A 25,005-nucleotide genomic window follows, 5' to 3' on the forward strand; every position below is an offset into this window, starting at 1 on the left:
CCTGGCTAATTTTTTTGTATTTTTAGTAGAGATAGGGTTTCACCGTGGTCTTGATCTCCTGACCTCGTGATCCGCCCGCCTCCGCCTCCCAAAGTGCTGGGATTACAGGCGTGAGCCACCGCGCCCGGCTATCTTTTTTCTCTTGAGCCAGCAAGGCTTCTTGAACACCACTGGGTCTACTTGGATGGGCTCTTTGCAGAGCTGAAAATGTTTCGATTTGTAGAAGTTAATCTGCTGAACAAATACTTACTGTAGTGCATGGGTGTTGAGCATTCTCATAGTGGGCAACCCTATAACATCTTAGCATAGGAAAAGTCAGGGTCTAGCTAAGTCTTGAATGCTCCAAATGGGTAATGCAAGGGGGAGACTCAAGCAGGGGTCTGGAGAGGTTTAAACAGTAAAGCTTGAGGGTGCTCTGGGCTGAGATGCTAGAACGCCTCATGAAACCAAACAATTCTGACTCAGTATCACTGGGAGGCAGGCACGAAATGGTGCTGTTCTCTTGGTGCTTGAAAAATATTAGGTTGGTGCAAAATTAATTGCAGTTAAGTTTACCCAATGTAATTAAATCCCATTTCAGATTCTGATGTGGCACTCTGGGGGTACTTGTGAACGACAAAGTAGGCAGAAGGACAGTTACCATAGATTTGCTTAAGCACTGAGTGCTTAGTGGACTTTGTGCCTGAGGTGCCCTTGGATGGACTCTTGGGGGTCTTGCTTACTGCAGTAGTTTGGGGGAGTTTTAGTTCTAGTTCCTTCCTCCAGATCTGGAGGAGTAATGCTGTACACTCTTGCCTCCATCTGTCCACATCTCCAGCTCCAAGCTGCTTCGTATGTCGAAGGTGGGACAGGTGCTTCCTGAGCTGGTAGCTGGTGGGGTCAGAGGAGAGGAGAGGCTTTAAGATCACAGTACTGAGAAAACTAAATTTCCTTAAGGTTCCTAGAAACTATAGTAGTAGTATTTGCTGAATTCTTGGTAGGTTCATTCAAGCTCCCATTCCTAATTTCGGCGGCAGCATGTTGAATGTGGAATTCTTTTTCCATCATCAAACACCTCCTGAACTAGGATTCAATCATGATTCCTTGCCTTCAAGGAGCTCACAGACTAGTGGGACAGGCTGCTGTGTAAAGAGGGACGTGTGGCATGAGAGTACCATGCAAGAGCAAGGAGCTGGTTGTGCAAACAGATGCAGGACTGACTGATGGATTGGTAAGGTTTCACAAGGCTAATGTTTGTGCTGGATTTTAAAAGATGAATAGGAGCTTACCAGACAGAGAAGGGCATTCTATGCAGCAGAACTGGCATCAGCAGAGATACGGGCATTTGTGCCAGAAAGTCAGTAACACAATGTGTTGGAAGCACTGTGTATTTGGTGAGGAAAGGGGGCTTTAGAGTGGTAAAGGTATGAGCTACATTTTACTAAGATAAGTCTGTTGGAGGTGGGTTTGGAGTGGGTGAGGGATGGGGGATGATGGCTGTATTGCCATCTAGGGTTTATTTGATGCTTTCTATCCTACATGCACTCCCAAACTTACTGAGCACAACTATTTTGAGGCCTCCAAAGGAAAGCTGCAGCAATGTTTATTATCTGTAACCTGTCTTTATTCCCAGTGAGCCTATAGGTAGCTGCAGAGAGCAACAGGCTTCATGTCTGATTTTACAGTGATTCCATTTGGGCTGCACCAAATGGGAAGTAATCTTTTTCCTAAGTCTGCTGAAAGCTCCTTGCAGTGCATGGTGCAGCCCCTCCCTCCTTCCAAAGGCTGATTTCAGTCAGCCTACATGACTCTTCCTTCTTTCCTGGAGAGTAACACCATGGCATCCCTCTACTAGAATACCTACCACATTTCCAAAAAGCCAAGTCTAGACAAAAGTATGGCACTACCACTCTATAATTCAGTTTCTCCTGTTTGAAATGCTGTCTTCTATACCTTCTGCTTTTGTGGGCACAGAACTTGTGGGGAAGCCTGGGTAGTGGCTGAAGCTGTTAATGGTGTCAGCCCTCAGTGGGCCCAGCAGCACCTTTCCTGTTCAGCTTGTCCAGGATCCTGTTTCAGTTCTTTAAAATGTCATCTTACTTGGTTATTAAACTGACAATTTTAAGATCAAGTTTCATTTTCTCAGGACCCAAGGTTCATTTTGCCCCCTCCTTCCCTGCCTGTTTTCCAGCTCCTTTTCTCTATCCTGCACCTGTCCCCTCTAACCACAGCCTGCACTGAGCACTTACGTGTCCAGCCCTGACCCCTGCCCCAGTCCTCACTGCTTAGGTTTGCTATCAGACACATTTTCAGGACAGCACTTCAGGCTCTTGTATTTACAATAGAAAAAGTAGTTATAATAGAACTAATAAACGTGTTTTTACTGTCACCAGACTTGGCTTTCTGCAATGTGCAACAATCCCAGAAGTCCTTTGGGCATCAGAATTGCACAATGGCATATCCAGAGGGAGCCTGTGTAGTTGTCTACCCAGGTGCGCATGTTAGACCATAAGCCCACTGTTCTTGGGGGAATGACTGAAGGCTCATTTGCTACTCTGGTCACTTACTGACAGGACCTGTCAGCTTCTGACTCTTCAAAGGAGTCAGACAGTTGAAGAAGGAGACATTTCAGGTAGGGAGCAGCTGTGAGGTCTGGCGTGGTAAACTTTGCTGGCTTGTTTAGATCCTAGATTTCAACCAAAATACTTAAAAAATTAATCTGGATGGTAGCCAGTGCATGTACCAGCATAACTGCCCCAACGAGGGGGTGCAATGGCCATTTCCACCTGTGGCTTTAGAGGCCAACTGTCTTGGCTCAAAGCCAGCCCTGGCACTTGCTCTGTAATGTTGGTGAGTTGATGAACCTCTCTGTGCTTCAGTTTCCTCATCTGTGGAACAGGGGTAAGAACAATATCTACCTTGCAGGGTTATTGGTGATGATTACATGAATTAATCCAGGTAAAACTAGTTTGAACAGTGTCTGGCACAAGTGTCCAATAAAAACTACTAGTATGTTAACAATTGGTAATAGTAATATCACCCTTCTCCTGGTTACCCTGATGTGTATGACAACTAATCAGGCAGTCTTCTCCATCCTATTTTTAGGCAGAGTGCATGGGGCCCATCTCCACCTCCATTAGCTTGACCACAGCAAAAACTAACTTCACTAATAATGTAAGGGAAAGGCCCTTGGATTCGAGTCAGCCAGAGGTTCAAGTGCTGGATCTGGACAAAAAGGACAAGTCAATTTTGCCTCTCATCTGAAAAATGGGGATACTGCTCCCTGTTGTGGTGGCTTCCTGGTGTGGTTGGGAGATCACATGGGGTCAGGCATGGGAGGACTTTGTTAATGGCCAAGAGCTGAAACAGACATGAGGGAGAACACATTGCAAAGCCTGTGCAAGCACAAACCAGATCACCTGGCTCTGGGTTAGGCAGTCTCTGGTATGATGCGAACGGAAGCCTCTCCCTGGACCTCCCAGGAATCCATCTTGTTTTCTCCCTGCCAATGTTAAGGAGAGAATGTCTTCCTTTTTCTCCTGACAGGAACCTTGATATCTGGCACACCTGTGCCCGCATTATTTCCTTGCCTTGTCTCCCCATCCGTCTTCCTCTCTCCAGTGATGGTGGCAAAATAACTTCCACCTATCTCTTTTCTTGAGACAGGGTCTCACTCTGTCGCCCAGGCTGGAGTTCTGTGGCATGGTGATGGCTTACTGGCCTTGACTTCCTGGGGTCAAGCGATCCTCCTGCCTCAGCCTCACAAATAGCTAGGACTACAGGTGTATGCCACCATGCCTGGGTAATTTTTGTATTTTTTTGTAGAGACGGGGTTTGGCCATGTTTCCCGGGGTGATCTCGTCTCATAACCCTGGGTTCAAGTGATCCTTCCACCTCGGCCTCCCAAAGTGCTGGAGTTACAGGTCTAAGCCACTGTGCCTGGCCAGCTCCCACCTATTGGTGATGGGTCCAGCTCCTCTCTGGACACTCATCACTGTAAGGCCTAATTTAGATTTAGGCTGTAGTGAGGCTTTCAGCATGAAAGAGATTATGAGACGTGAACATTTGTAGCAAGAAGAGCGCTCAAGTCCTCCCATAATCACCCCCCAACAGCATTTGTCTCTAGTATATTGGGACACTGTTTCAGGCTTTTAGGACAGCCTTCACCCCCACTCCCAGTGCCTACTACGTATTCTGAGCTTGGTAGATGCTCAGAGAGGTTTACATAATACAGTCTAGTCACTCAATCTATTATATCCAGACCCTGGTTTAGGTTTTTTGAGTATGACTAGTTTCTGGGTAGTAAAGACATAAGAATAAAAATAAAGTATCTCCTATGTGTGGTAATTTAGAATTAATGAAGTGTGCATTATCTCATTCTAGTAACCTGTCGTATTAATAGGACATGTGCAACAATTATTAAATCCTGTTTTACAGATGAAGAAGCAGAAGGTCGGGGGGCCACGAGATTTGCCCAAAGTCACATAACCTGTTTGAGCTTATCTGAATCTGACATTTCATGGTTACAAACCCAGGACTTTTTCCTTTACCCCATGCTGTGCTGGGAGCACTTTCCCATCTTTCTAGGCAAAAACATCTTCCAAATGGTTTACACAATGTAAATTACTAGGATCTTGTGTGAATTTCATGGGTAGGCTCCATAAAATTGGCCTTATCATGCCACCAAATGGAACTCATTGGGAAAACATCAAAGAGCACAGATGTCATGTTGAGAATACTAGTAACAACCAAAGAACCACAGATATGGCAGCACCCCATTTTCCTACCTTCGCCAGGCACGCTGGATGACTGCCGCTGCCTTGTTCTTTTTGCGAAACAGCTCTTTCCTCCTTCGTTCTCTCTGAATTATCTGCAGTCGGAGCTCTACAGGGAGAAGGTCAATATTCACACTCTGCCCAGAGAGACCAGGTACTGGATCAGTCTCCTTAGATACCTGAAAGTCCTCGGACAGGGTGGATGTCCCCAGCCTCCTGGCTCCTGACCTCAACTCCTCTGTGCTCTGTGGCAAATCTGAATAGAGCCCTCCTGCGAGCTTGGTTTGTGTCACTTTGTTTCTTGGTATACGATGGTGGGGAGGATTCTGCCCAGCATGGACTGCCTCCCCCCGGGCACTGCCAGGCCGGCTAGAACCAGCCGGGGAGCACCTTCCTCCTTTGAGCTCTTGAGTGCGCCTTTTCTGGGGGGCACATTTGGCCCTGGGTTCTGTGTCATGCCGCCTGCTGGGCTTCCAGTGGCTATCGTGTGGTGGAAGGCTTGCAGCTGCCCGCCTGGAGTCCTCTCCTTTCTCATCAGGCCCAGCCACCCTGATACAGGAGGGCTGCTTCACGAAGCCTTTCCCCTTTGCACACCGCTGATCACCAGCTGTCTCACCTCTGGACTTCTCAACAGAGGGAGCTCCTGGATGCCTGTTTCCATCACTGCCTTCACTGGGTCTGAAGTGGACACAGGCAGATTGGCCTTTAGAATGTTCTCTGGCTGTTTCTTGGGGAAACAAAGAAAAAATATCGTCCAAAACTTGCATAGTAGGATAATTTTGCTAATATGTTCACATAAGATATTCAGACTTAGACTATATCATTACCATAATAGTGGCAAATACGACTAGGAAAAAACTGTTTAACTTCTATTTCCAGCAATATGGTAGGTTAGATAACCTGAAACCCTTCTCACCTTAACAAAAATAATGGATATCCTTTGGAAAGCACTGTCATGCCTTTAAGAAAATAAAGGAACTCTGGAGGCCAAAAACAAAGAGAAAATTGAAAATCAAAGCAATTAAGTGTGTGAGCTGATCCAGTGACTGTCTAGGCAGATAATGGTGGTGGAGTGGGCAACAGATGGTCTTATTAAATATCTGGCTGTATTTTAACATCTACATAAGAACAGAAAATGAGGCCTTGCAGGAAGAAAGTTAACTGGAACAAGACTCTACCTGAAGCCAGCACTCTTGAAGGGATATACCTTTTGGAAACAATCCAGATTTTAAAATCTGCTCTCCAGCACTTGGAGATGACAAGGAAGTTTGTTTCAGCTCAGGTTCTGGATAGGGTAAGGAGTCTCCCATAAGAATTTAAAACCAAAGTCTTCTTCCTCACATGGGCTTGGTATTCATTTATTCTCAATCCATAGGAGACAGTAACATAAAAACTGTTCTCAGGATGGAGATATCCCATGATGCCTCACAGAAGCAAACACAATATTGCTTTAGTGTGACATGCTCTCAACTCAGGCTGCACAAAGGGGTCCTCTGAAAATGACTAACATCTAAAATGAAAAATATGCCAGGCACAGTGGTTCACACCTGTAATCCTAGCACTTTGGGAGGCCAAGATGGGAATCATGAGGTCAGGAGTTTGAGACCAGCCTGGCCAACATGGTGAAACCTTGTCTCTACTAAAAATACAAACATTAGCTGGGCATGGTGGTGTGTGCCTGTAGTCCCAGCTACTTGGGAGGCTGAGGCAGGAGAATCGCTTGAACCCAGGAGGCATAGGTTGCAGTGAGCTGAGATCGCGCCACTGCACTCCAGCCTGGGTGACAGCAAGACTCTGTCTCAAAGAAAAAAAAAAATCTTACTAAAACAGGCACATAGATTATCCAGATAATGTGTTTTCAGAAACAGACTTTAAAATAACTGTTCTGGCTGGGTGCAGTGGCCCAGCACCTTGGGAGGCTGAGGCAAGAGGATTGCTTGAGCCAAGTCTGAGACAAGCCTGGTAACACAGTGAGACCCCACTTCTAAAAATAAAAAAACAATTATCCAGACATGGTAGTGCATGCCTGTAGTCCCAGCTACTCAGAAGGCTGAGGTGAAAGGTCGCTTGAGCCTGGGAGGTTGAGGGTGCAGTGAGCTGTTTGTGCCACTGCACTCCAGCCTGAGCAACAGAGTGAGACTATGTCTCAATAATGTAAAATAAAATATTCTTAAGTGCCAAAGAGCTATCTAAACTATGCTACTCTTCATGTAAGAAAGAAAGGGATGGGCCGGGCACGGTGGCTCACGCCTATAATCCCAGCATTTTGGCAGGCCGTGGCGGGCAGATTCCCTGAGGTTGGGAGTTCGAGACCAGCCTGACCAACATGGAGAAACCGCATCTCTACTAAAAATACAAAAAAACTAGTTGGGCGTGGTGGTGCATGCCTTCATCCCAGTGACTCAGGAGGCAGAGGCAGGAGAATCGCTTGAACCCAGGAGGTGGAGGTTGCGGTGAGCCAAGATCGTGCCACTGCACTCCAGCCTGGGCAACAAGAGCAAAACTCTGTCTCAAAAAAGAAAAAACAAAGAAAGGGATATAAGAAGATATACCTCATGAGTGAGCCCAGGTGATTGAGAAGAGGAACTGCCCAGGTAGCTGACGGGACTGTGAGAAATAATAAACTTCTGTTGTTTTAAGCCACTTAGTTTTGGGAGTGGTTTATTATGCTACAGGAGATAACCAACACAGATATTTATATCTAGAAAAGAGAGGTGCTGTCTTAAAATATAAAATCCATGGTATTGACTTTGGACTGGTTGGTGAGCAGAAGCTGGGAAGGCAATGAAGAGACGGCTGGTGAAGGCTGGAAGAGCAGAGAAGAAATTGCTGTGGGAATCTAGAGAGAAGTGAACCTTGTTATTCAGTGGCAGAATTAACTGGCAAAATTGTCACCTGCAGTAACGTAGAAGATAGAAAATATACCTAATGAAGCTGTAGATACAGTTCAGAAGGTTTCCAGATGGAATGTAGAACAAAATGTCAACTGCTTTTTAACCTACATATGACAAGGTATGGGGAGAAAGCAAATAAAATGGAGAAAAAACTGCTCCGTTTGCAAGCAAAATTTAGAGATAATGTAAAGATCGCAGGATGTGCTGGGTTAGAAAATAAAACTATTTTAACATTTTTATTCTTTCCAGCCAGCAAAAGTCTCATAGGCCTCAGCATAAAGATCAAATCAGGCCGGACACAGTGACTAACACTTATAAAATCCCAGCACTTGGGGAGGCCAAGACAGGTAGATTGCTTGAGCCCAGGAGTTTGAGACCAGCCTCGGCAATATGATGAAATCTCATCTCTACGAAAAAGAAATGCAAAAAATTAGCCAGGCATGGTAGCACACACCTATGGTCCCAGCTACCCGGGAGGCTGAGGTGGGGGGATCACTTGAGCCTGGGAGGCAGAAGTTGCAGTGAGCTGTGATTGCACCACTGCACTCCAGCCTGGGTGACAGGGTGAGACCCTGTCTCAAAAAACAAAACAAAACAAAAAAAGTATGGCTGTACACCCTTTATTAAGATTCAAAAATATTTAAGATGGTATATAATAGGCCTTCTCAGCTCGACAAAAGTATTTCTAAGAATCACAAGGGCATTTTCCCACAGAAATCTGAGCCACTCAAATGAGAGAAAAGCTTGTTTGAAAAATTATGGATGTGGCTTTTGAAATATGAAATGAATCCAATCAGATTCACAGGAAACCCATGAAGTTTTTGAGATAATCGTATTATTGAGAGTACCACAAGCTTGAACTGGTGACATAGTTCAAATCAAAAAGAAGCCTCTGGGGCCCCAGTATCCTATAGTCAGGAGACAGGCTGAGAAAGCTACTCAGCTGCAAACAGGGGCATTTCTTCGGAAAAGGAAGGACTTCTCAGAGAGCAGTCAAGAATTCAGGTAGCAGAGCCAAGAGCCATGGAGAACAATGGAATAGGAAGGCACCAGGAGTAAAATGAGACCCTAATCAAGGAATTTTACCTCAGAGTAGGGGCCCTGGTAAAATGTGACCAGCTGACTTTCAGAATTGCTATGGACTAATGGCTGCTATGCGCCTCCTATTCTACCCTTTTGTCTACTGTGGTTATTCTGTTCCTATCTCACCACTGTTTGTTGGGTGTGGGGGAGTGGTGTTGATAATGTATCTTTTTGGCTGATTGATCTCTGAATCAGAAAGAGTCCCAGCTGGTGAACCTGAACCACATCTGATTCATGTCTTAAAATCCTAGACTTCAAGTGTGATGAGATAATCAGGTTGAGATTTTGGGGTACTGAGATAGGAATGTATCAGTCTATTCCTATACTGCTATAAAGAACTACCTGAGACTGGGTAATTTATAAAGAAAAGAGGTTTAATCGACTCACAGTTCCACAGGCTTAACAGGAAGCATGACTGGCAGGCCTCAGGAAACCTACAATCATGGTGGAAGGCAAAGGGGAAGCAAGCACCTTCTTCACATGGTAGCAGGAGAGAGCGTGAGTGAGGGGGTAAGTGCCACACACATTTAAACCATTAGATCTTGTGAGAACTCACTATCATGAGAACAGCATGGGGGAAATCCGCCCCCATGATCCAATCACCTCCCACCAAGTCCCTCCCCAAACATTGGGAATTGCAATTCAACACAAGATTTGGATGGGGACACAGAGCCAATCCATATCAAGGGGTAAGAATATCTTGCATGCGGGAGGAATGTGAATAATCTGTGACCAAATAGGAACTATGACAGGTTGTTTAATAGCCAAAAATTCCTCCCATCTTCGTATGCACAAAGGTGGAATCTATTTCTCCACATCATTTGGTCTGGGATGGTCTCGTAATTTGCTTTGATCAATACAATGTGTGCAAATTCTAGAGTCTATTTCTCAAGAGGTCTTGTGGCTTTTATCTTTGCTTTCTGAGAATACTGTCCTGAGACCACGATGTAAGGAAGCCAGTCTAGTCTATTGGAGGATGAAAACCATGTAAAACAGAGTCAAAGAATCCCATCTGATAGCTTGCATCGATTGCTAGACATTCAAGTCAGTATATCTTAGACATGGAATTCCACTGACTCTCCACCTGAATGTAGACACATAAGTGAGACCAGATGAAGCCTGTAAAGAAACTTTCCAACCAAAATAGAATCATAAAAATTAAATCGTTATTGTTCAAAGTCACTTCGTCTTTGTGTGGTTTGTTTACAGCAGTAGACAATGGAAGCAACCCTGCTCTCACAGATCTTGCAGTTTAGTGGAAAAAATGACAAGTAAACCAGTAATAACAGTAAAAAGTGATGATCTTTATAAGAGGGAAGTATAGGAGAAGTATGGGAGCATATAGCAGGAAACTATAGCCTCCTTTAGTGGGGAGATAAGGGTTGAACAGAAGAAGCAACATTATCCCTGATATCTCAAAAATAAGGTAGAGGGAGTGGCATCTGCAAAGGCCCCAAGCTAAGAAAGAACTCAAGGAAGTTCAACATGGCTGTCACATTATGGGAGCTTAATTAAAGCTGGTTGGATGAATAAATGAATGAATATGTAGCAAAGCATCATGAGCATACAATCCTTAAGGATTACACTGTAAAGTTGATTATGGAATTATATTCCAGAAATGTTTATAGTCATTTTACATATATATATATTTTGAGACAGAGTCTCACTGTTGCCCAGGCTGGAGTGCAGAGACACAATTTCAGCCCAATGCAACTAACGCCTCTCAGGTTCAAGCAGCTCTTGTGCTTCAGCCTCCTGAGTTGCATGTACCACCATGCCTGGCTAATTTTTATATTTTTAGTAGAGATGGAGTTTCGCCAAGTTGGCCAGGCTGGTCTTGAACTTCTGGCCTCAAGTAATCTGCATGCCCCGGCCTCCCAAAGTGTTGGGATTACAGGTGTGAGTCACTGCACCCAGCCTGTAATCATTTTATGTATACTTTTCTGTAGTTGTTCTTGGCTGGATTAACGTGTGGCTCAATAATAATAGTTACTGAAAACCTATGATGAGTTATGGGCTGTAACAAGTACTCTACATGAATTATTTCTATCCATAGCTACCTTGTGGTGTAGAAAGTATACCCTCACTTCATAGCTAAGGAAGTTAAGGTTCAGAGAAACAGGTTGAACTGTCCAAGCCCTGAATTCAGTAATCATGAAGTTCCAGAGCCCCCTTCTGAGAAAGTCCATAAGGTAAGGGCTATTTTCATAATAATACGAAGACATAATTTGCCTTTTTCACTGTGTTGGCATTTGCACTTAGATTTTGAGAAAGCTCCTACCATTTTCTAACTTCTAAGAGTAGCTCAATGTGTTTAAATTGCTTCATGCAAACAATAGGGTTCGTGCTGCACACTGTTCCTTCTGGGAGTCTGGAATTTTGTCATATGCTAGCAGAGGGTATCTATGTGACTAACTCCAGATAAAAATCCTGGAGTCCTAGGTTCATGTGAGCTTTCTTTGTCAGCAAAAGTTTGTCTGACTGGTTATTAAATTTATTGCAGAAGGAATTAAACGTGTTGTGTGTGACTCCACTGGGAGAGAGCCACCGGAAGCTCGTGCCTAATTTCCTCTGGACATTGCTCCATACACCTTTTCTCTTTGCTCATTTTGCTTTGTGTCCCTTTGTTATAATAAATCCTAACTGGGAGTACAACTATATGCTGAGTCCCCCCAGTAAATCCTCCAACATCACCAAACCTGGTGGTAGTCTTGGGGATGGGGATCATGGGGACCCTTGACATACAGGTAAACTCTAAATAGGATAAACTGCAAAAACCCATGCCAAGACACATCATATCAAACTTCTGAAAGCTAATGATAAATTTTAAAATCTTGAAAGCAGCCAGAGAGAAATGACATATTACCTAGGACTGTTACTGAGAAACACCAATTTGAAGGACAGTGGATTTCTCATCTGAAACCATGGAAGTCAAAAGGAAATGGCACAATATTTTTCAAGTGCTAAAAGAAAAGAACTGCCAACCATGAATTCTACATCTGTCTTAATGATTCTTCAGGAATCAAATAAAAACATTCTCAGACAAAGGAAAACTGAAAGAATTCGTTGCTAGCAGACATACCCTTAAAGATTGGCCAAAGAAAGCTCTTCATACAGAAAGGAAAGGATACGAGAATCTTAGAGCATCAGGAAGGAAGAAGAAACAACAGAAGAGCAGAAATACGGGTGCATAAAATGTTATTTCCTTTGTGAGTTTTATAAATTGTATCTCATGATTGAAACAAAATTTATGACACCATCTGATACCTAAGCAATGATACTTAAAAGTGGACAAGATAAATGGAAGTGAGGTTTTCACGCTTCACTCTAAAAAAGAAAAGAAAACAAAAAACCATAAATCAATCAAGATGGAATGCTTAAAAATGCTGAAGTGAAAAAAGGGAAGGGAAAAAAAGAGAACTGAGAACCAGAGGAAACAAGTAGAATACAAATCATAAAGTGGTGGTCCTAAGTGCTAATATTATCTTAAGTGTAATTGGTCTAAATACACCAAAGAAAAAAGCCCACAGTCCGTGGGCCAGCAGGAGATGACAAAGGCAATACACCTACCATTTGGCCTTCTGGAGTTTGTTCCCTGCAAATCCGAGGAAGCATACTGCTCCTTCTGGAGGGCTCTGCCTAGAGACCCTCCTGGAGATCCTCTGCTGTCTCTTGGCTCAGGGCCTTGGGCCACGTTGCCAACAGGAGGCTGCTTGCTGGGGGCCCGGCTCTGCCTGCTGGGTGCATCCCGGGTGCTGGGCAGACAGGGAAGGGCCTGGGGTCTGCAGGAATCTGGGCTTTGCCTTCCTTTTTGCTGTTCTGCCTCTTTTCGTTTGTTTTCTTCCTCTCGCTTTCTGGAAGCAAAGTCAAAGAGGAAAAGGAAAAAAATGTAAAGAGTATCACCTGCTCAAGTGTCTCTGTGTGAGATTTAAATTTTAAGAGGCGCTACTACATCACAGGAGATATTTGGAAATTTGCATTTTCCAAGAGCAGTCTTTTCTCCAGATAAAATAAAAACCACCTCTTTCACACCAGGCCTTATAGCCCAAAAGATGACGGAGCTGAAAAGTTTATAGATCAGTCTTTGTGCTGTTGAGACACGAGAGATAACCAGGCAACTTTTCTGAATGTGAAACATAACACATTCCCAACGGTGTGTATGCCCCAAGCTTGTGTGTGATACCTGGAGCTACCTGTACCACCACCCGTTTTTCTCCTGTTTCAGAAAGCACACCAGAATGCAACTGAGAATGACAGTCAAAGGGATAACCTTGAATCTGCTCTATTCATTTAAAAAAGCCCATTGGCAAACCTTAATGATCATATAAAAAGTCACTTGCAAAGTACCTTGCCAGTGATTAAAACACACCTGTGAGTTGCAAATGCTGCCGTTAAGAGCTCTAGCTAATGAGTCAAATCCACTCATTTTACAGATGAGACCCAGAAGGTAGGGTGATTTTCAAAAAGTCACACATGAGTAGCTGGTGGCAAAGCTGGAACCCTTGGGTAGCAAGAGAACAGACAAGGGCTGGGGAGGAGGGGCCCATCTAAAGATGAGTAGCAGGGTGAGGCAGGTGGGTCTGACGTGGCTCAGAAAGGTAGCCTAGGCCCCTAACTAAGGACAAAGGAAGGGGCTGAGTTAGGGGCAAGGTTCGTTTGACCACTGCTGTTAATTTGTAGGGATTCCCAAGGCAAAGACAGGAGGAAAAACAAAATTTCTGAGTCTCTCTCTCTGCTGGGCACTGAAGATACAGAAATGACGACCACAGATTTCAGGTCCTCCCCTAAGGAATCTTCTACCCAGAAGGGGACAGCCAGGAAAACAAAGACCTAATTTATCATGGAAGAAATGTTATATTTTGCATTTATTTATCTTTTTAAAGACAGGGTCTTTTACCTAGGCTAGAGTGCAACGTGCAGTGGTGCCTTCTTAGCTCCCCGCAGCCTTGAACTCCTGGGCTTAAGCGATCCTCCCACCTCAGCCTCCTGAGTAGCATGCGCCACCACACCTGGATAATTTTTAAATTTTTTGTAGAGATCGGTGGGCGGGGTTGCGGGGGGCGGGGGCGGTGGTCTCACTTTGTTGTCCAGGCTGGTTTTGAACTCCTGGGCTCAAGCCATCCCCCAGCTTTGGCCTCCCAAACGGTTGGGATTATAGGCGTGCACCACCACGCCCAGCTGAAAAGGACTTTAGTCGTGTGCTCCTCACACTTTATTGGGCTGAATCACCTGGTGTCTTGGTAATTATGGATTCTGACTTAGAAAGGCTGGGGAGAACTCAAGATTCTGCATTTCTAACAAGCGCCCAGGTGATCCAGGTGTTGCTGGCCCTCTGGCCACACCTTGAGTAGCCAGGCTTAAGAGCACAGGAAAGTCTAACATGGACTGCTCACTATACCACTAGGTGGAATGAAATGTACAATATGAAATGTGATTCTCCACATTGACACCAACTTTTTGTAAGGTCCACCTTGCTCACACATGAGCATGCCATCTTTATAGGCAGCCTGACAAGGTGCAGGGCTAAGGATCAGACACAGAAGCATGAGACAAGGTGGAGACCCTAAGCTGACAAGCAGTCATAGAATCCAGACTGCCATGGACTACGGCATTTGAAGCAAAGCTTATTTAGATCTCAAGGGACAGGAAAGCCCCAGCTGACAGATACCTGGGTTACACTTTGATTTAAAACCTTGTCAACGTGTTAAATTCCCCTTCTGAAGCTCTTTCCTCCTGTATGGAGTAGCCCCTGATCTGGGGTCCAAGCTTGCTTATCTAACAGTTTTCTATTGAGTCCCATTACCAAGAACATGGCCAGATGGGTTGTGCTAACTCCTGTACAGCTCTAGTGTTTTTATTCGACTCTGGTTTTGTGACATCTTTGCCACCTGCTAATGACTGCGGTCTACAGGCCAGCTGGACAGCCTGTCATCTCAGAACTTGAGATTCATATGGATGCGAGCAGGCGCCATTTCAGTGTGATCTGTCTGGGACAAGGCTGCTTTTCAGAAGAAGGTGGAAGCATCTGGGTGGCGGAAGTGCTGCTAATAGATTTAATAGCCTTGCTCCAGGAAGGCAGAGGAAGAAGGGCTGTGCTTTTTATCAGCACCAATGAGCAGAGCTGTTTTAAGGGAATGATATTGGCTCATTAGACAGACATATGTGGGTGTCTGTCTGGGTTGGCACCTATATGGATCTCACTGCCATTAAGGGGGACTCTGAGGTGACAAATTAGAGTTGGTTATATGAGCAGTCTCCTCTTTCTTTTTAGGAAACCAAACAGCTCCTTATTCAATTCCAAGAAGCCTCTCTGTAGCCAGTCCCGGGGCAAACCTTATCACTGCAGACCTTTCTGGGCCTTTAAACAAAGGCAGTCACATGAGGAACAGGGGATCCAGCCTTTTAAAGTGGTCAGGACATCCAGAAAGCAAGAGGGCTTTGACTTCTGGAGATTGCTTTGGAGGGGGGATACAGGGGAGTGATTTTTCATTTTGGTAGAACTAAGTAAGCAGAATTAGGAGACAGAATGCAATCATCTGAATGAATAATTAGCCCCTGGTCTTATAAATATAATTAATTTTTTTTAATTGATGCATTTTACATTAAAAAAATCTTCCAGGTGGCACATGGCCCACAATTGTGAAGTTCTTCAGAGCAGTGGTTCTTGATGTAATAGCAGTGATCACTGGACATTGGGGGAACCCACCCCCGATAATTCAATGTAGGTTCTTTTCTATTTTCCCTAAGTGTCAGCCAGTCTGAGAAATAAAGGGAAAGAGTACAAAACAGAGGAATTTTAAAGCTGGGTGTCCGGGAGAGACATCATATGTCAGCAGGTTCTGTGATGCCCCCTGAGCCACAAAACCAGCAAGTTTTTATTAGCAATTTTCAAAGGGGAGGGAGTGTACGCATAGGGTGTGGGTCACAGAGATCACATGCTTCAAGGGCAACAAAAGATCACAAGGCAGAAGGTCAGGGCGAAACTAGAATCACTAATGAACTTCCATGTCCCGCTGTGCATGCATTGTCATTGATAAACATCTTAACAGGATTCAAGAGCCTTGAACTGGTCTGACAGAATTTGCCAGGCTGGAATTTCCTAATCCTAGCAAGTCTGAGGGTATTGCAGGAGGCCAGGGCGTGTTTCATCCCTGATCTGCAACTGCATAAGGCAGACACCCCCAGAGCAGCCATTTTAGAGGCCTCCCCAGGAATGCATTCTTTTCCCAGGGCTGTTAATTATTAATATTCCTTATTGGGGAAAGAATTCACCGATATTTCTCTTACCCATTTTCAGTAATAAGAGAAATATGGCTCTGTTCTGCCTGGCTCCCAGGCAGCCAGGCTTTAAGGTTATCTCCCTTGTTCCCTGAAAATCGCTGCTATCCTGTTCTTAAGGTGCCCAGATTTCATATTGTTCAACCACACATGCTTTATGAACAATTTGTGCAGTTAACGCAATCATCACAGCATCCAGAAGTGAAATATATCCTCAGCTTACAAAGATGACGGGATTAAAAGATTAAAGTAAAGACAGGCATAGGAAATTATATGAGTATCGATTGGGGAAGTGATAAATGTCCATGAAATCTCCACAATTTATGTTCTTCTGTCACGGCTTCAGCAGGTCCCTCTGTTTGGGTTCCCTGACTTCCCGCAACAATTGGGAAAAAACGGAGTGGGATTAAAACTGGAAATTATGCGTAACCTATATCCTATTTTATCTATATTGCTGCCTTAAAACTAAAGCAGCAGCAGTAACAACAACAACACAAACAATTCAGCTTCTGAGAGTTGAACATGACCCCACATGTATGTGTCTCCCTGGGGAAAAGGTCCAGAACCATTGCTCATAGTGTAAGAGTTTGAAGAAACCACAGTATATTGAGGGTGACACCTTCATTTGGTAGATAAGAAAACAGGCAGAGAGGTAAGTGACTTACCCAAGGCTACATGGTAAACTACAGACAGAGCCAAGATAGAACTCAGCTGCTTTATCTCCTGGTAAAATTCATCCCCATGACAGAGTTGTTTTTAAAAATTTCACCTAACTTCTTCCATTATTTAAAAAATTAATTGGGTCATATGAAGAAGCTGGGGATGCCACTTCAAACTAATCATTCACAGTATTTAAAAATGAGCTTTCTTTTTTATTTTTACTTTTAGAGACAGGGTCTCACTCTGTCACCTAGGCTGGAATGCAGTGGTGCAATCATAGCTCACTGTAACCTTGAACTTTTAGGCTAATTTTTAAAAATATATTTTGTAGAGACAAGGTCTCCCTATGTTGCCCAGGCTTGTCTTCAACTCCTGGCCTCAAGTGATCCTCCCACCTCAGCCTCTCAAAGGGCTGGGATTACAGGTGTGAGCCACTGCACTCAGCCATACCTAGCTTTCAATGTAGTGTTTAGTCCTTAGCTCTTAGATTCAATAATTGTCCTGAAATTTAAATGTTTTTTTCTTAAGTTATAAAGAAATGTCAAAGATCTTTAATCAGGGCCGGGCATGGTGGCTCATGCCTGTAATCCCAGCACTTTGGGAGGCTGAGGCGGGTGGATCATGAGGTCAGGAGAGTGAGACCATCTTGGCTAACATGGTGAAACCCCATCTCTACTAAAAATACAAAAAATTAGCTGGGCATGGTGGCGGGTGCCTGTAGTCCCAGCTACTCAGGAGGCTGAGGCAGGAGAATGGTGTGAACCTGGGAGGTGGAGCTTGCAGTGACCCGAGATTGTGCCACTGCACTCCAGCCTGGGCGACAGAGCGAGGCTCTGTCTCAAAAAAACAAAACAAAAAAAAACAAAAACAAAATTTAATCATGAAGGTACACTATGTTATAAAGATCTATTTTACTTGTAAAGCTTAGAACAAATATCAGAAAAAGAACCAATATCATTCTAGTTGATATGAAAAATTTTTTAAAGTTCTATGACACAGCAAACAACATTTCTGCAGGAAAATTATTAACATGGCAGAATATTAGTGGATAAAATAGTCCCACCTTTCTCTCTCTCCTTTTCCTACTATGTGAAGAGAAATTGGGTAGACGATAGCTTCTAATGGGCTGCTAATTTAGTCTGGTTTGTACTGTCTCTTTTAGAGCAATTTTTGTAGCTCTTCAGAGGCTCACAGGATAAGAAAGTGAGAAAGTCAACTGGGGATCAAATCTTTGACAACATCTGTTTCAGGTCCTGCGCTCCACAGGGCGAAGAGGGGTTTCCAGACTCGCAGCTGATGGGACTGGGGCTGTCTACCCAGGAATAAAAGATTTACAGGACACATCGCTGCTTCACATTGCTCGAGGGCTATTATGGGGCAGAGATATTCCCCCAAAGCCCCCTAAAACCGAATCTAAGACCCACAGATAGAAATTTTTACAAATTACTAGCCTGGATGAAAATCTGGCAAGAAAAGGGCTAAAAAGAAGCTGAGTGATCAGAAATTTTAACAAATTTTAACAAAAGCTGATCAAGGGCAGTAACTTAAATGACTTGAATGTACGATGGCTTCAGCATCTCAGGAGTGGATATATCTATTTGTGCAATATGGCAAACTCTTGACTCTGGCCCTGCATAGTTGGAGTTATGGAAGTTGATATTTTTTCTACCCCACTATGTGCCTTCTAAATACTGCGACCCATAAAAGAGTTCTATTTGCCCACTTTTGACACGAAGAAATTAATTCTATCAGACACTGCAGAAACAGGCAGGCTCTTTCCCATCCCATGAATATTCAGGTTTCCATTGCCATGAATACAAGACCTAGTGAGGTCTGAGAGATGTGATTAAAATGCTTCTACAGAAAAGAGAAGTCTACTTAGTGTGTCCAGTTGTACTGATTTAACCCAGCTTTGCCTAAATGCTGCCATTCTAATTACTTGTCCTGGTGTAGGCTAGGGACCAATCGATATTTGTAACTTTCTCAAGGATTTAGGAGAATATTGGTGTGCTCTGTTCTGTTAGTTTTGAGGCTAACAGGAAGAGTGTTATTGAATTACATTATAGAATTGATAACGGTGGCTTGGCACCACTCTCTTAACAACGAATGGGATCAACAGTGGCATAACTGAATGAGCCAGATGGTTATTCAATCAGATGGTTGCTAGCATCTGGGGACAGCCTCTAGCATGGGCTTGGCTGGTAGGAGGATTCCCTTGAACCAAGTAATGGTAGGTAGCTTGGCCTTGAGACTTAGATCCATGTGCCATCTCTCTTCCTTACTAGCTGTGTGACTTCAGGCAGGCTAACCTTTTTGTGCCCATCTCTGCATTTATAAAATGAGATTAAGGACAGCTGTCATGTCTACTTTTTAATATTTATCTATATTTGTAATATCTAAAATCCACATTATTCAATCGGGCTTCCATTTCTTATGGGTATGTTTTTGGTTCCTAGAGACAAATTAACATCAACTATTTGGCTAAGCTTCCTTATATCTTCTAAACAAGAAACAGGGTATTTACCTGTAGTTGTTCTTCCCAATATTCTCTTTTTTTTTTTTTGAGATGGAGTCTCGCTCTGTTGCCCAGGCTGGAGTGCAGTGGCGTGATCTCGGCTCACTGCAAGCTACGCCTCCCAGGTTCACTGCCATTCTCCTACCTCAGCCTCCCGAGTAGCTGGGACTACAGGTGCCTGCCACCATACCTGGCTAATTTTTTGTATTTTTAGTAGAGACAGGGTTTCACTGTGTTAGCCAGGATGGCCTCGATCTTCTGACCTCTTGACCCGCCCACCTCGGCCTCCAAAAGTGCTGGGATTACAGGCGTGAGCCACTGTACCCAGCCCTTCCCAATATTTGCTAAATCTGGCAGGGATAAGACTTGTAAACAGTGTGAGTCTAAAAAGTTTACAGAATCATGGTTTCATGTTCAAGTACAGACAGCAGTCAGCCCCTTTGCTCTGGTCTTTCTTTTTAAAATCAGAACACAGACTGTTATAATCTGTCAAATGATAATTTTCTCATGACCAATATTCAGGGAGTTGGAAAACCAAATGAATATATAAGTGCCAAAGAGTGTTGTGAGGCGAAGTGGTATATAATGTGTTTGCTGCCTTGAGCAAGACAAACAAGTTAAAGTTGTACACTTACAGAGAGTCACAGTATAAGAACTGAAAGAGACCTAAGAGAGGATTTGGTCCAACAGATGGGGAAACTAAGGTCTACAGTGATCAATGGCTTATGTAAGGTTTTAGACCCTTTGTAGGGGAATTTACTGAACATTTATTTATTGAATGCTTACTATATACCAAACATTCTAAGGTACTAGAGATGTTGAGGTACATAACACACAGTCCCTGTTCTCAAGAAACTGACAATCGAGTTGGGGAATCAGACCCATACGCTCCTGCCAATAGTGAGTTCTAGATGTGATGAGTGCTAAAGGAGAGGTAACTACACAGAGCTATGGGAGGATGTGGGAGGCACTCACTAATTAAACAGGGGGAGAAAAATGCTACATATGAAGAATGAGAGAGGAGTAAACTGAGAGGTTACTTCAGGCAGAGGGAGAAGCACATATGAGCAGAGACTTAGAAGAGATCTCAGAGACCAGCTCCTCACATAATTTTTTTTTTTTTTTTTTTTTTTTGAGACAGGGTCTCTGTCTGTCTTCCAGGCTGGAGTGCAATAGTGTGATGTAGCTCATTGCAGCCTTAACCTCCCTAGCTCAAGTGATCTTCCCACCTCCCTAGTAGCTGGGACTACAGGTATAAGCCACCACACTGGCTAGTTTTTGAATTTTTTTGTAGAGACGGGGTCTCACTATGTCTTGAACTCCTGGGCTGGTCTCAAACTCCTGGGCTGAAGCGATCCTCTTGCCTTGGCCTCCCAAAGTGCTGTGATTATAGGCATCTTTACATAATTTTAAAAATTCCTTATACACTATCACGGAGAGATGATAATTCCACTTCTGTTGGATCATTTCCAGTGAGAGGAAAATATTACCTCATGAGACAAAAAAGATTTAGCTCTCACCTTTTCAGTTGCATGGTGTCTAGGAGTTTGTCAGATTTTTATCTCTTCATTGTCAATGAATAACAGGCATAGAAATAGCTGATCTTTAACTCCCTCTTGAGGGAATAAGAAAATGTCGTGTGTCTTAGGACCTTTGACTTACAGAATATTAGAGCTGGGAGGGACGTGAGAGATCATTTAGTCCAGTGGTTTTTGTCTTTTTGTGTGTGACTCATGGACCCCATTTGGAGAATGTGATAAAGAAAGTCTATAGATGCTCTCCCACAAAACGCATGTGTGCTTCTGACACAAAATGCTGTGTACAGTTTCAGGTATTCATGGATCCCTGAAGCCCATCTTGAATTAAGAAACCTTCTTTCCATTTTACTGACGAAAATCTGAGGCTCAGAGAAGTGGAATGGCATGAAAGAGAACAATGGAAGTAATTCCCCATGGGCCAGATGACTTTGTGAGCAGATGAGTCAGACACATGGGCCAACCATTAACAATCTGGTGATGTTCAGGGAAGCACTGACTAATTACGAAGTGAAAAGGAGACGAGCAGTAGCAATGGAAGTGTTATGAGCAGTTTTTTAAAAATCTGAAAGTTGGTTTATGAAAAGGGGATTTAGATTTTTCTCTTTGGCTTCCAGGGGTAGATTCAAGTCCAAAGGGTAGAAAAGAACTTTTGCTAGACAAAGCCCTCCACTAATGGAATATGTTATCTTGAGAGATACAGGACTTCTTGCACTTGACTTTTTGGGGGACACAGAACCACCTCTCGTAGAAGGGACTTAAGCATCACAAGAGTTTGAACTGGGTGACCAAAACTGGACATGATGATGTAACTCTTAGAAACATAATCACATATACTAGCTAGGAAGAAGCTCAGGTCTCCCAGACAGAATGGTAAGTGAAGTGAAGAAAGTTCAGGTTGGCTGAGATATCAGGTGGGAGGGTGGTGGTAGTGGAGAGAAATGAGACTTAGAAATGTAAGTGGAAGTGAAAGAAATGTTGAAGGATCTTACAGAGCACCATGGCTGGTATTTAAGAATGAGGGGACTGGGCGCGGTGGCTCATGCCTGTAATCCCAGTGCTTTGGGAGGCCGAGGTGGGTGGATTGAGGTCAGGAGTTTGAGACCAGCCTAGCCAACATGGTGAAACCCCATCTCTACTAAAAATACAAAAATTAGCTGGTTGTGGTGGTGCACACCTGTAATCACAGCTACTTGAGAGGCTGAGGCAGGAGAATGGCTTGAACCCAGAAGGTGGAGGTTGCAGTGAGCCGAGATCAAGCCACTACACTCCAGCCTGGGCGACAGAGTGAGACTCCGTCTCAAAAAAAAAAGAAAAAAAGAATGAGGGCTTGTATAGAGTGGTGGTGGCACAGAAGAATGAAAGCAAAGGCTATCAAAGGGGGAATGCACACAATCAATGGCAGCAGCACTAGCAAGCACCTAAAAAGGCCAGAACAGAGACAGACTGTGGTGATGAGCTGTTTCCATCTGCATGTCTGTGTGTTGCAGAGTCTGAAGTTATAGTGAAAACAGGACATGCAAATAGAAACGTACAATGATCTAAAGTGTTGGCAAGTGACAAAAGCATAGCAGAAATGCCCACTAGGCAACTGAAGATATGAGATTAGAGTTCCAGGAGGTCAGGGTGTGAGACAGATTAGGGGGCTATCTATAGACATGAATTAATTTAAAATTTAAGAGTAGATACATTTTCAATGGAAAAAAGTATAGCATGAGTAGAAGTCTAAGAAGTTCGCCTTCAAGGCTGACTGCAGTGTGGAGATGGAATAATTTAAAAGATGTGAGAAGGGAGAGTCAGAGAGTTACAGGAGATCTGAGATTCGAGTGAAATTAGAACCTGGCAAAAAGCAAGCTTCAGGGAAGAAGGGTGATCAACAGAAATATGGTTTTATTTTAGTGAACACTCAACTGTGTGCTTTGGCAGGTAAATTATAGTAATGTTCATTTTGGCAACAACAGAGGCAGTGCAGTGTGAATTATAAAGTGCTTTTAAATCGATTATAGATATACGTTAAATAGCATTTTCTAACATTACCTGCCTTAGTAAATATCACTACAACTTTTTTCTGTCCCAGTTTCTCTTTCAGTAAATTAGAAATTACTTTACTTAAGTTTAATAAGTGCCTTTCACATCCTCATTTTAAGGAAGATGATTTCTGCCATCCTAACATAATAAACTGGGAAAGGTACACCAAGGTGACATGCTGTCCCTGGGCCAGCTTAGTCAATGAGGCAGCAGCAGCAAGGACTGAGTTTAGCATCCCGATGTTTGTTTCTTCAAGCAAGAATTAAAAGCAAAATTAAACACTGACTCAGATTTTAAGAAATAACTTTTGAGAAACAGAACAAATGAAATCAGTTTCTCCACCATTTAAGTATATCTCTTGGAGATCTATAGCCTCCCTTTAGGGGACATACAAAGTCAGTTGTGTAGCCTTTGTTGAGTCTCATCTTATATTCAAGCAGATATGACTGCAAAGTTTGAAAATAGATTCTCACACATTAAACTGGAGCTTATGGAAACATCAGTAGAACGAAACACAACATTCCATCCCTTTACAGAGATCATTTACTTGCAACTCAGGATAATTGGTCATGTGTATTATCTACTCATGGTTGCCACTCACAAGCAGAGAACTTTTATAAGAAGGCTGGAAAGAGAGGTATATAGAGGCTTTTAGGTTGATACTGGATTCTTTGGCAAAAGTGAAAGGAAGAGGGCATCATTAGGAGAAGAGAGCAACATAGTATTTCCTGGGATACCATCTACTTCAGTAGCTTCAGAGTCACAGAAAATGGTGTGTTTCTATAAATCTTATTTACTGAAGGCTGACATGATGATTAACATTCCAGTACATAGATGGTATTTAACTTCTCATTAAAATGACTTATCTTGCCTCTTATTATTACTTTTAATGATTATTTAGTACACTTATGCTTCCCCCTTGAGGGTAAGATGTAGAAGGGTTTAAGAGTTAGAAGGACTGAAGATTTAGATTTAGAAACATTCAAGATACAGCCAGGAAGTTATCTTTCAAGAATCTGCCCAGACTGGGCACAGTGGCTCATGCCTATAGTCCCAGCACTTTGGGAGGTCAAGATGGGCAGATCACTTGAGGTCAGGAGTTCAACACCAGCTTGGCCAACATGGCAAAACCTCATCTCTACTAAAAGTACAAAAATTAGCTGGGTGTGGCAGTGCACGCCTGTAATCTCAGCTACTTGGGAGGCTGAGTTATAAGAATCACTTGAACTCGGGAGGTGGAGGCTGCAGTGAGTGGAGATCATGCCACTGTACTCCAGCCTGAGTGACAGTGAGAGACTGTCTCAAAAAAAAAATCTGCTTGCCCACATCTTTATCATCAGAGTTTATGGTGTGTGTATTTGCTAATGTGGTACGCTGCTGCTATTTAAAATACTTCTACCCAACATATCTATCAAAGAAAAGGCAAACCAAAGTATAATGTAAAATAAATCTTTTTTTTTTTTTTTTTGAGATGTAATCTCACTCTATTGCCCAGGCTGGAGTGCAGTGGTGCCATCTGGGCTCACTGCAACCTTCGCCTCCCAGGTTCAGACAATTCTCCTGCCTCAGCCTCCCGAGTAGCTGGGATTACAGGCGCTAACCACCACGTCCAGCTAATTTTTGTATTTTTAGTAGAGACGGAATTTCACCATTTTGGCCAGTCTGGTCTTGAACTCCTGACCTCAAGTGATCTGCCTGCCTTGGCCTCCCAAAGTGCTGCGATTACGGGTGTGAGCCACTGCACCCAGCTTTAAAATCAATCATTTATGTGAAATAATCAGAATGTGTAATAGGCACAGTCATTTTGTATCATTGTCCAAAAAAAAAAATGCGAAGTCCTTGAGGCAGGGGGGATTTTGCTTTTTTAGTTGCCATTTTCTCCCTAGGCACTAGCCAAGCGTTTTGTCTGCACAGTAAGCATTCAATCAATATTTCTTGAGTAAATTATTTAGTACAGATGTTTTAGGAAATGGGTGAAGGACAGTAAGCTATTTATACAAGTTGGTTGCTTTAATCAAATTAAAACCAGACTTAGATTGATCTAGTGAAAGTAGGCTAGATACTGGCATGTTTCTTTTGGAAAGAAAGAGAGGAAGGGCAAGAAGGGCAGTTATTTCTTAACAGCTTATTCTAGGAAGCAATCCCATCCCCAACTCCCTGCCATGAGTGGGAGTGCTTTGTCCCTGGGCTGAAACATTGGGACTAATCTAGTGGAATCACCACCCAGCAAAGGTTAGGCCTTTGTCCTTCACTGCAGC

General features: G+C 43.4%; 1 protein-coding gene across 1 annotated transcript in view; it reads right to left on the minus strand.

The window, feature by feature from the left end:
* LOC105532097 (inversin) overlaps positions 1-25,005 on the minus strand; it is a gene marked incomplete at its 5' end in the record, with an annotated part of 64,855 nt that overhangs the window by 5,530 nt on the left and 34,320 nt on the right. The window contains 3 exons of the mRNA XM_011970201.1: positions 641-870; positions 4,767-5,481; positions 12,302-12,585. Coding sequence (XP_011825591.1) covers positions 641-870; positions 4,767-5,481; positions 12,302-12,585 — 1,229 coding nt within the window. The remainder of the gene's footprint in view (positions 1-640; positions 871-4,766; positions 5,482-12,301; positions 12,586-25,005) is intronic.

Source organism: Mandrillus leucophaeus, unplaced genomic scaffold (assembly GCF_000951045.1).
Source record: "Mandrillus leucophaeus isolate KB7577 unplaced genomic scaffold, Mleu.le_1.0 Scaffold1200, whole genome shotgun sequence".
In the NCBI taxonomy this organism is placed as follows: Eukaryota; Metazoa; Chordata; class Mammalia; order Primates; family Cercopithecidae; genus Mandrillus; species Mandrillus leucophaeus.